The sequence below is a fragment of the Lissotriton helveticus genome, chromosome 3_1 (assembly GCF_964261635.1).
Source record: "Lissotriton helveticus chromosome 3_1, aLisHel1.1, whole genome shotgun sequence".
NCBI lineage: Eukaryota > Metazoa > Chordata > Amphibia > Caudata > Salamandridae > Lissotriton > Lissotriton helveticus.
In genome coordinates, this window is record NC_136061.1 from 1,847,359,022 (window position 1) to 1,847,373,123 (window position 14,102).

At 41.9% G+C, this 14,102-nt stretch overlaps 1 protein-coding gene across 1 annotated transcript in view; it reads left to right on the plus strand.

Moving 5' to 3' along the window:
* The window catches only part of MUC6 (mucin 6, oligomeric mucus/gel-forming), a 169,026-nt gene that overhangs the window by 93,530 nt on the left and 61,394 nt on the right, over positions 1–14,102 (plus strand). The window contains exon 28 of the mRNA XM_078683451.1: positions 1,717–10,323. Coding sequence (XP_078539577.1) covers positions 1,717–10,323 — 8,607 coding nt within the window. The remainder of the gene's footprint in view (positions 1–1,716; positions 10,324–14,102) is intronic.

The window sequence follows — 14,102 nt, forward strand, 5'->3', positions numbered from 1 at the left end:
AACTAAACTACTCGTTATACCAAATCATAGCATTGCACTGATAACATCACAATTATAACCACAGACAACTAAAAAAAATCAATGTATGCAATTTATGTGTCGAAAATCAGACATAAGGAAAACCTCTAACATGTAAACTAATAACTTTGTCGCATGCTGCGCCTAGGCACGCCCAGGCTACTTATCATCACAGTGGACAAAGCCAAAATAAAGCTAACTTACACCCTGCACAGCCTCAATTTCAAACTACATTTTAGAAAAAAAAGGTCTTTGACGAGCTATCAGGCACTTGTAATATCCACGCAGTGACCTTTGGAAATAACTCACTATTTCTTATCTCCTTTTCTCTTCTTGTGTGTTGGCGATCAGATTCCTTCGTATTCTGCATCACAGGATAGTGACCAGGGTCAAGTTCCACCTTACCCCATAGAGGCTCAATCAAAATCTTGTGGCTTGTGTTTGAGTCACCTACTCAAGTGCCACTGCAAGGTTTTGAATGTTTCCAAGTGGAGAAGCTACCGAACGTCTCACACTACAAAGTGTGTAGATCTAAAAATGGGAAAAAGTTGTGGTTTAGGGGGACCCAGGGGTGTATTTCCAGACAAAGCATTTGATTCACCCTGGGCTGCTCACCAACATCATTTATTCACTGCAAAGCCCTGGGGGTTCCTTGGCACTGGTCACTCCTCCCAACGAATGGGGGGCAGCAAAGGTTGCTGGCTGGGATGCAGAACTACATGGATGATCGTCTCTGGCTTCCATTGTAAAATGTGTAATTCTTCGAACTTATTTCATAACGATGTGTTCTTCACATTACAACACTCAAAAACGCAGAAAGGATATTCAGAGGATTTAAATACAAATCACACCTGTACAGAGATCTTCTTGCGAGCCTCTCAGCGGCCTATACACCTGCACTGAAAAGATCGACGTCATATATAAAAGATCAGACGCTCAAGAACCTCCGCAAGCGACGAGAAGACAAACAGCATCAATCACTGAAACCATTAGGATCCCTTAACTCGTGTAAGAAGGCCATCGTAAAGTGGAATTTAAAAAATGCGACCTGAACTGAAAGATGCCAGCCAGTAAACAACATTGACAGGTTAAAGCACAGGTAAAAGACCTACACCCAGACATGAAAGCAAAACTTGGTCGGCATTTATTACCTGCAGGACGGCTGGTGACATGATGCTACAATATGTGCTGCTACCCAAGAAAAAGCTAAGTCTTTTGGACAAGATGACTGCTACATATGCCACACTGTTAGCCACTGCCTACATCCTTTTTGGAAATCTCATCTTGAAGGGGTAAGAAAGTCTAAATATATACATTTACAAAGAAAGTGAGCAAAGTCGTATGGGGGAACTTTTGAGGTAACTGATAACTCTACCTTTTCTTTGTGTGGGGTGAACACTAGATACTGCTTCTTTCATTACAACATTTTCTGTTGTGAATGGTATTGGGCTAAGAACAAATTATGCAATACCTAAAGGAAGAACGGCATTTCAAATCGGGCAAAGATACAAATTTAGATTCTCAAATATTCCTGACTATGACATTGCCTCCATGGTTGGAAGACACATATTGCTCACTCAGACAGTGCATAGCTAGTGCATATTACTAAACTGACCGTTTTACATTTTTGATATATTCTGAGTTTTGAGAATCATACTGATTATATAAAGCCTATCAATTATATTTTATTTCTTATAGCTACAAATACGCCCTCCAGCACAACCAAAATAGCGACTATGATGACAGAGACACATACCGTTAAACAAACTACTTCAACAGTGTCAACAGCGGAGAAAACAACTTCGGAAGCACCTAGCATGCCTCCTTCCCCATCACAAACATCGACAATAACATTCACAACCATAAAAGAGACACCATCTGTGGTCATGACGACTGGGACCCCTCCTACTACCATATGGACACCATCTACAACTCTCAACCAGACCATATTCACCAGTTCCATAACATCAAACCCCCAAAAATCAACCCCAGCATCACCTACCATCCCGATACCAACTACAGTATCAATGTCATCCACAACACCAAGCACAATTGAACACATAACTACACCGCTAACAACCATAACAGAAACCGTCACCTCTACCTCATCAACCAAGACTCCAACAATTAAAACAACAACATCCATAACGATTTCACCACCAAACACTACAGAAAAAATTCACACGGTAACCACTACTGAAACCCCAACTACAACAGTCATTACTAAGACTCCTAGCACTGTATCAACTCAGACTATAACTACTACTTCAATAAGTAACCGAACACCAACCACAACCCCAATTCCAACATCTCATACATCAACCACTACTCATACACCAACAACAACCATCATAACTGAAACACCAACCACTACATCATCAACGCCGACATCAAAAACTAAAACAACATTCACAACCACTTCATCACCAACTACCCCACAAACAACTCATACCGTAACCACTACTGAGAGCCCAACTACAACAGTCACCACTAAGACTCCTATTACCACACCAACTCAGACTACAATTACTACAATAACAACTAGCCAAACACTAACCACAACCCCAATTCCAACATCTTATACATCACCCACTACTCACACACCGACCACAACCATCACAACTGAAACCCCAACCACTACATTATCAACCCATACACCATCAACAAAAACAACATCCACAACCACTTCAATACCAGCTACCATCCAAACAACTCCTACTGTACCCACTACAGAGACTCCCGCCACAACAGTCACCACAAAGACACCAACCACCACATCAACTCAGACTACAACTACTACATCAACAAGTCATCAAACACCAACCACAACTCCCATTCCAACATCTCATACGTCACCTACTATTCATGTACAAACCACAACCTTCACAACTGAAATCCCAACCACTACATCAATGCAGACACCAACAACTAAAATAACATCCAGCACCACTACAACACCGCCTACCACAGAAACAACTCATACTTTAACAACTACTGAAACTCCAACTACAACAGTCACCACTGAAACAGCACCCACATCAAATCATACTACAACTACTATATCAACAACTAGCCAAACACCAACCTCAACATCAATTCCAACATCTCATACATTGCCCACTACCCTCACACCAACTACAACCATCACAACTGAAACCCCAACCACTGTTTCATTAACCAGTACATCAACATCATCCACAACCACTTCTCCATCAACTACTGCACAAATATCACATGCCGTAACCACTACTGAGACTTCAACTACAACAGTCACCACTGAGAAACCAGCCACTACATTAACTCAAACTACAACTACTACATCAACAACTAGCCAAACACCAACCACAACCCCAATTACAACATCTCATACATCACCCACTACTCATACACCAACTTCAACAATCACAACTCAAATCCCAACCACTACATCATCAACACAGACATTAACAACTAAAACAACACTCAAAACCCCTGCAGCATCAACTACCACACAAACAACTCATACCATAATCACTACTAAGACCCCAACTACAACAATTGCCACTAAGATTCCTACAGCTCCATCATCTCAGACTACAACTACTCCATCAACAACTAGCCAAACACCAACCTCAACACCAATTCCAACATCTCATACATTGCCCACTACCCTCACACCAACTACAACCATCACAACTGAAACCCCAACCACTGTTTCATCAACCCGTACATCAACATCATCCACAACCACTTCTCCATCAAGTACCGCACAAATAACACATGCCGTAACCACTACTGAGACTTCAACTACAACAGTCACCACTGAGAAACCAGCCACTACATCAACTCAAACTACAACTACTACATCAACAACTAGCCAAACACCAACCACAACCCCAATTACAACATCTAATACATCACCAACTACTCATACACCAACTACAACAATCACAACTCAAATCCCAACCACTACATCATCAACACAGACATTAACAACTAAAACAACACCCAAAACCCCTGCAGCATCAACTACCACACAAACAACTCATACCGTAATCACTACTAAGACCCCAACTACAACAATCGCCACTAAGATTCCTACAGCTCCATCATCTCAGACTACAACTACTCCATCAACAACTAGCCAAACACCAAGCACAACCCCAATTCCAACATCTCATACATTGTCCACTACCCACACACCAACCATGATCATCACTACTGAAACCCCAACCACAACATCATCAACACAGACATCAACAGTAAAAACAAAGTCCACAACCAATTCCACACCAACTACCTCACAAACAACTCCTACTGTAACCTCTACTGAGACTCCAACTACAAAAGTGACTACCGAGACACCAACCACTACATCAACTCAGACTACAATTACAACATCAACAACAAGTCAAACACCAACCACAACAACCATTCCAACATCTCATACACCACCCACTACTCATACACCAACCATAACCATCACAACTGAAACCCCAACCACTACATTATCAATGCAGACATCCACTTCTAAAACAACATCCACCCCCACTTCAACACCAACTACCACACAAACAACTCATACTTTAACCACTAGTGAGACTCCAACTACAACAGAAACCACGGAGACACCAACCAGTACATCAACTCAGACTACAACTAGTACATCAACTCAAAGCCAAACACCAACCTCAACCCCAGTTCCAACATCTCATGCATCAACCACTACTCACACACCAACCATAACCATCACAACTGAAACCCCAACCACTCCATCATCAATCCATACACCAACAACAACATCAACATCCACCACCACTTCTACCCCAACTCCCACACAAACAGCACCTACCATAACCATTACTGAGACACCACCCACAACAGTCACCTCTAGGACACCAGCCACTACATCAACTCAGACAACAACTACTACATCAACAACTAGCCAAACACCAACCTCAACACCAATTCCAACATCTCATACATCACCCACTACCCACACAACAACCTCAACCATCACAACTAAAACCCCAACCACTACTTCATCAACCAATACACCAACAATATCCACAACCACTTCTCCATCGACTACCACACAATCAACTCATGCCATAACAATTACTGAGACACCACCTGCAACAGTCACCACTGAGACACCAGCCACTACATCTACTCAGACTAAAACTCCTACATCAGCAACTAGCCAAACACCAACCCCAATCCCAACATCTCATACATCGCTCAGTACTCACACACCAACCACATCCATCACAACTGAAACCCCAACCACTACATCATCAACTTATATACCAACAACAAAAACTACATCCACAACCACTTCAACACCAATTACCACACAAACAACTCATACTGTAACCAATAGTGAGACTCCAACCACAACAGTCACCACTAAGACTCCGACTACTACATCAACTCACACTACAATATCAACAACAAGCCAAACACCAACCACAACCCCAATTCCAACATCTCAAACATCACCCTCTACTCACACACCAACCACAACCATTACTACTGAAACCCCAACCACTACATCATCAACTCATATACCAACAAAAAAAACAACATCCACAACCACTTCAACACCAACAACCACCAAAACAGCTCCTACCATAACTACGACTGAAACTCCAACTACAACAGTCACTACTGAGACACCAACTGCTACATCAACTCAGACTACAACTAATACATCAACAACTAGTCAAACACCAACCACAACCCCCATTCCAACATCTCATACATCACCTACTACCAACACACCAACTACAACCATCACAACTGAAACACCAACCACTACTTTATCAACTCATACACTGACAAAAACAACATTCACAACCACTCCAACACCAACTACCACACAAATAACTCATACTGTAACCAGTACTGAGACTCCAGCTACAACATTCACCACTGAGACACCAACCACATTAACTCAGACTACAATAACTATATCAACAACTAGCCAAACACCAACCAAAACCCCTTTTCCAACATCTCAGACACCACCCGCTACTCACCCACCAACCACAGCCATTACAACTGAAACCCCAACCACTACTTCATCAACTCAGAAACCAACAAAAACAACATCCACCACCACTCCAACACCAGCTACTACACAAACAACTCATATGGCAATGACTAGTGAGACTCCAACTACAACAGTCACCACTGAGATACCAACTCAGACTACAACTATTATATCAACAACTAGCCAAAAACCAACCACAATCCCCATTCAAACATCTCATACATCACCCACTACTCACACACCAACCACAACCATTACAACTGGAACCCTAAGCACTACATCATCAACACATACATCAACAACTAAAACAACATCCACCACCACTTCAACACCAACTACTAGGAAAACAGCTCATACTGTAACCAATAGTGAGACTCCAACTACAACAGTCACCCCTGAGACTCCGACTACAACATCAACTTGGACTACAATATCAACAACAATCCAAACACCAACCACAACCCCAATTCCAACATCACATACATCACCTACTACCCACACACCAACTACAACCATCACAACTGAAACTCCAACCACTAAATCATCAACACAGACACCAACAACTAAAACAACATCCACCACCACTTCGACATCAACTACCACACAAACAGCTCACACTGTATCCACCAGTGAGACTCCAACTTCCACAGTCACAACTAAGACTCCTACTATGTCAACTATCTCTTCAACTACTACATCAGCAACTACCCAAACTCCAACCCCATCCCCAATTCAAACAATTCATTCATCACCCACTACATACACACCAAGCACAACCATCACAAATGAAACCCCAACCACTATTTCATCAACCCATACCCCATCACCACCAACATCCACAACCACTTCTACACCAACAACCACACAAACAACTCTTACTGTAACCACTACTGAGAGTCCAACTACAACAGTCCCCACTGAGACACCAACCACTACAACTACCACATCAACAATTAGCCAAACACCAACCACAACCCCAGTTCTAACATCTCATACATCATCCACTACTCACACACCAACCACAACCATCACAACTGAAACCCCAATCACTACTTCATCAACCCATACACCAACAACAAAAACAACATCCACAACCACTCCAACACCAACTACCACTCAAACAACTCATACTGTAACCACTACTGAGACTCCAGCTACAACAGTCACCACTGAGACACCAACAACATTAACTCATACTACAATTACTATATCAACAACTAGCCAAATACCAACCACAACCCCAATTCCAACATCTCGTACATCACCCACTACTCACACACCAACCGCCACCATCACAACTGAAACCCCAACCACTACTTCATCAACTCAGAAACCAACAAAAACCACTCCAACACCACTTACCACACAAACAACTCATACGGTAATGACGAATGAGACTCCAACTACAACAGTCATCACTGAGATACCAACCACATCAACTCAGACTATAACTACTATATCAACAACTAGCCAAAAAACAACCACAATCCCCATTCAAACATCTCATACATCACCCACTACTCACACACCAACCACAACCATTACAACTGAAACCCTAACCACTACATCAACACATACACCAACAACTGAATCAACATCCACCACCACTTCAACACCAACTACTACACAAACAACTCATACTGTAACCAATAGTGAGTCTCCAATTACAACAGTCACCACTAAGACTCCAACTACAACATCAACTCAGATTACAATATCAACAAGCCAAACACCAACCACAACCCCAATTCCAACATCTCATACATCACCTACTACCCACACACCAACTACAACCATCACAACTGAAACACCAGCCACTACTTTAGCCACTCAGACACCGACAAAAACAACATCCACAACCACTCCAACACCAACTACCACACAAACAACTCATACTGTAACCACTACTGAAACTCCAGCCACAACAGTAACCACTGAGACACCAACCACATTGACTCAGACTACAACTACTATATCAACAACTAGCCAAACACCAACCACAACCCCAATTCAACCATCTCGTACATCACCCACTACCCACACACCAACCACAACCATCACAACTGAAACTCCAACCACTAAATCATCAACACAGACCCCAACAACTAAAGCAACATCCACCACCACTTCAACATCAACTACCACACAAACAACTCATACTGTAACCACTAGTGAGACTCCAACTTCAACAGTCACAACTAAGACTCCTACTACTATGTCAACTCACATTACAACTACTACATCAGAAACTAACCGAACCCCATCCCCAATTCAAACAACAACTCATTCATCACCCACTAAATACACACCAAGCACAACCATCACAAATGAAACCCCAACCACTATTTCATCAGCCCATACACCAACAACAACAACATCCACAACCACTTCTACACCAACAACCACACAAACAACTCTTACTGTAACCACTACTGAGACTCAAACTACAACAGTCCCCACTGAGACGCCAACCACCATAACTACCACATCAACAATTAGCCAAACACCAACCACAACCCCAATTCCAACATCTCATACATCATCCACTACTCACGCACTAACCACAACTATCACAACTGAAACCCCAATCACTACTTCATCAACCCATACACCAACAAAAACAACATCCACAACCACTTCTACACCAATGACCACACAAACAACTCATACCGTAACCACTACTGAGACCCCAACTACAACAGTCACCACTAAGACTCCTACTACTACAATAACTCAGACTACAACTGCAACAACAAGCCAAACATCAATCACAACCCCAATCACAACAAGTCATAAATCACCCACTACCCAGACACCAACCACAGCAATCACAACTGAAACCCCAATCACTACCTTATCAACACAGACATCAACAACTAAAGCAACATCCACAACCTCTCCAGCACCTAATACCAGACAAACAACTCATACTGTAACCACTACTGAGACTCCAAATACAAGAGTCACGACTAAGACTCCTACTACTATGTCAACTCGCACTACAACTACTACATCAGCAACTACCCCAACCCCAATTCCAACAACAACTCATTCATCACCCACTACTGACACACCAAGCACAACTATCACAAATGAAAGCCCAACCACTATTTCATCAACCAATACACCAACAACTAAAACAACATCCACAACCCCTTCAACATCAATGACCTCACAAACAACTCGTACTGTAACAACGAGTAAGACTCCAACTACAACAGAATCCACTATTACTCCTACTCCTACATCACCTCGGACTACAACAACATCAGCAACTAGCCAAACACGGACCACAACCCCATTTCCAACAACTCATACGTCATCCACTACCCACACACCAACCACATCCATCACAATTGAAACCTCAACTACTACTTCATCAACCCACATACCAACAACAAAAACAACATCCACAGCCACTTCCACACCAACAACCACACAAACAACTCAAACTGTAACCACTTCTGAGATCCCAACTACAACAGTCACCACTAAGACTCCTACTACTACAATAACTCAGACTACAGCATCAACAACAAGCCAAACACCAACCACAACCCTAATTCCAACAACTCATAAATCACCCACTACCCACACACCGACCACAACCATCACAACTGAAACCCCAATCACTACCTCATCAACACAGACATCAACAACTCAAGCAACACCCCCAACCACTCCAACACCTACTACCACACAAACAACTCCTACCGTAACCACTACTAAGACTCCAACTACAACAGTCCCTACTGAAACACCAACCACTACAACTACCACATCGACAATTAGCCAAACACCAACCACAACTCCAGTTCCAACATCTCATACATCATCCACTACTCACACACTAACCACAACCATCACAACTGAAACCCCAATCACTACTTCATCAAACCATACACCAACAACAAAAAAAATATCCATAACCACTTCTACACCAACTACCACACAAACAACACATACTGTAACCACTCATGAGATCCCAACTACAATAGTCACCACTGAGATGCCAACAACTAAATCAACTCTGACTACAACTTCATCAAGAACCAGCCAGACACTTACGTCACCCTCTACTCACACTACAACCACAACAATAACAACTGAAAGTCCAACCACGACATCATCCACCGATACTTCAACTACTAAGTCAACAACACAACCCTCAAACTCTTACACACAAACAACCCATACCTTAAGCACTACTGAAATCTCAACTACGAGTCCAAGAACTGCAGTATCAACAGGGACATCACCAACATCTTCACGTAAGTTTGATTGTAGGAGTTTTGTTAAGCAGGCATCTTCTTCCATTCAACTACGCCTGGGGCTTAGAGTCTGTAAATTGATTGATCCAATAAGATTATGTGTGCACAATAAATATTCATTTTTTTAGGTATATTCATGCTGTATTTTCACAATCTGAAATCAGAGAGTTTGCATTTATTGAGCTAAGTATTTACCAATACGTTAGCTTAGTTATGTACCAACAGGCAAGTTGTGTTCGTTTTCTGAGTTAACTAATATGGCCAACTGAATGGTATGTTATTATCAACGTTTCCCTACAATGATGACACCAACAGAGTAAACTGTTTGCTTTGTATTTGAATAACAGAACAATGGATTTCAGGTTCACAACTGGTTTCCCTTATTAATCTCCCAAAATTACTTTATTTTAATCCTCATGGAGAAAGCAATGACACAATAAAACCTTCACTATACCTTAGCACTTCTTCCAAGTTGTTGCTGGCCAGTCATTTGATGAACTCATTGAAGGATTTTAATATTTTAGTCTTGGTGTTCCTCCCTTCCTTCCCCTTTTCCCCATTTCACTCATGATGTTTTTTCTTTAGTCCCCCATTGCTCTTCCACCTCTTCTCAATTTTCCTCAGCCACTTCTATCTTTTCACAGCATAAATCACTGTCTCCTAATCTCCCCTCTATCTTGACAGCTTGCATATCATGATTCTTCTTCCACTTTTTCCCTTTCTGGTGGTAAGCATAGCTGCCCTGATCACAGTCTTACTCCGTACTTCTGTTTATTCTCTGTGCAGGTTGATAGTTTATCCTTCTCTTATATCTTCAATGTGTTTCTGGGCTTGCGAAAATTCCCACTTACAGAAAGCAGAGCAAACTTGGAAGAAGTCTGTCCAGCCTACGAACAGGCAGCCTGATTCATCAAGCGAAATGCGCTCGCAAAAGGGCCAGATTCTGAGAATCTGGCCCTTTGCGAGTGCAATTTTTGCATTTGGGATTCATCATCCCAAATGCAAAAATCGCTAATAAAGAATTCGCTGAATTGCGAGGATTAGCATTTAAGGAATCTCTATTAGAGATTCCTTAAATGCTATTCATGAAACATTTAAAAATTGCGAATTCGCAATTTAGGCCCGCTATTTACCACGAGGTCAAACCTCGTGGTAAATAGCGAAAACTTAGAAAAATGCATTTAAATGTTAAATTTGGACATGTGTGTGCGCAACACCAATGTAGATTACATTTCAGGGGTGCTACAGGGTGTCCTTTGGACACCCCTGCACCCTTGAAATTGCATCCTTATTTGCGATTAGCTAATTGCTAATCGCAAATAAGGAATAACTCCCCATTCATTCCTATGGGCCTGTAGCAATTTGCTAATCACAAATAAGGAATGTGTAGGAATCGCATTTCTTTATGCAATTTCTACATGAATCCCGTTTTGCAAGTCCTTAATAGCGATTCCTTATGAATCGCTATTAGGGGCTCGCAAAACGGGAGATTGATGAATCAGGCTGTTCTATCACATTTTTTATTCAGACGATCATTTCTGTTCCTTCTATTCAATCACATATCTTTTCTCTTCGCTCATCTTGTCCTCATCATTTCATCCTCACCTACCTTTCTCTACCATAACTTGTAATTACTCTTCCGTTTCCACCATCTTCTTCTTACACCCTTTAATATTTAAACCCCATTTCTCAGCCATGAAATCCTGTGTTGGCCATCACTCCTCTTTTCGTTATTCTTCAGTTCCTCTCGTGCTTCTTTAGATTTACCCCAATTTCTACATCAGAATTCTTGGTATGAAGTTTAATTTCTATTTTACTGTTGGCCTCTCTCTTTTCCCTCACATCCTCTTCTCCCTTCTTTTATTCCTCCCTTCATTGGTGTTTCTACTTAAGTACTCTTAATTGAATAATGTATTTCCTAAAACAGAACATATTTCCTGTCTGCCACTAAAACCCCATATAATCTTAAGCTCCTATATCTTAATGTGTCATTTCTTGATCTATTTTGAGAATGTTTGTTCCTTCCTATTTTACCTCTTTCTTGATGACTTGCTTTCTTTATTATTAAGTATTTGTCTGCAACTTCTACGAAAACTGTTCTCTGTCATGTGCACAATTCTATTTCTCAGGCAAATTACAACTAATGTGATTCTTTATTAATTTCAGAGATCTTTTTGCTGGCGTCGAATTTATTCACAGTAGAGCACCCTCTTTTGACACTAAGTCTAAGCCTTATTACAATGTCTGGTGGACTTGCATCAGCCCAACACTGTATCAGTATGGGAACTGCCCGACCATTGGTCAGCAGTTCTGCATATCTATTTACAATGCGATGGCACATGGTGATGTTGCAAGCTCCCATTTCCCTATGGGAGCTTGTGCTGGGGCAGTAAACCGGATGTAGCACAAGCTCCCATAGAGCAATGGAGTTTGGAGGAATCCCTGCACCGTGTGGCCGGTACCATAAGGATTCACAGGGGAGCACCATAGGTGCCCCCTCGGCCGCCAACCGGAGGCCCTGCTAGGGGGCCCCCAATGTCGCTCTCTGACGGGCTTTGCATGTCGGAAAGCCCGACATGGAAAGCCTGTCAGAGACCGACACCTTAATCCCAATGGGGGAAATTCTGTCCATTAGGATTACCTGCCGGTCTCCGACTGGCCGATGGACTCCTTGAGCCCGTCGGAATCCAGCTGAAATGACCGGCCGCTTTCACCGAAACCTCGATGAGGCTCGGAAAGCCTCCAACTTGCAAGCCTCATGGTAATCGGACCCTGTATCTACATCTGGCATCTCAATGTATGTATGTTCGCAGGGTCAGTCGTATCTTTCCAAATATATTTTTTCTCTGTCAACATTTAATATATGTTTACTCTACCCTTAGTTGGTGCTACACAAACCTCACTTTTGGTCCCTTTGTATCACTTTCTAAAGGTCATCTCTTGGTCCCATATCTTCTTTTAACTTTCACATCATTTCTTTTCCAAAATGACCCAGACTTCCTCCCTCTTCCATCTAGCCAATACTAGTCTATTCTGTCTTGCGTGTCTGTGCACATCTCTCCTATGATCTCAGATGCGCTCATATTATATATCAATTAACACCTTTAAGACTGGGAGTGATTTTTTTAAATCCTCTGTCCTGTATTAAGAATGAACTTTTCAGTTTCTTTCTAATCACTGTCTGTTTAATTCTCCTCTGATCAAAGCCGTCACATTATTATTGGCAGCTCCTGTGTCCACCCATAACTTATTTCTTTTTCATGACTCATTTACCTAAAGTCATTTGAATTGCTTCAACATCAGTGTACTGTTCACCCCAATCTCACGCAGTTGAGCACACAAGCTCCGCGCCAGAGTACCCAACCCCCATGGTCATTACATCTATGTCTACTAAACTATATGAAAATCACCCCATGACAATAGTACAAACAGTCGCAATTTCTCTTATTAGAAAACAATAGGTTATATGAGTCTTGAACGAAATAAATTGTTTTTTATAAAACAGTGCAGTTTAGAAAATTACTGCTATATCAACCTCCGACCCTATAGCAATATTTCCTGGTCTATGACCTTGATTGTGGAAGAACGTAAGGGGCTTATTTATAAGCCCTTTATTCCGCTGGTGTGTCACTTTTTGTGACGCTCGGTGGTGCAGGACCTTGCTCCATATTTACCAGGCAGCACTAAACCACTTCTTTTGGCTTAATGCTGGCTTGTAAATATTGTTCCTTTTAACGCAGTTTTCTACATTAAAGAGGCGTGCAATGGGTGTTGTTGGG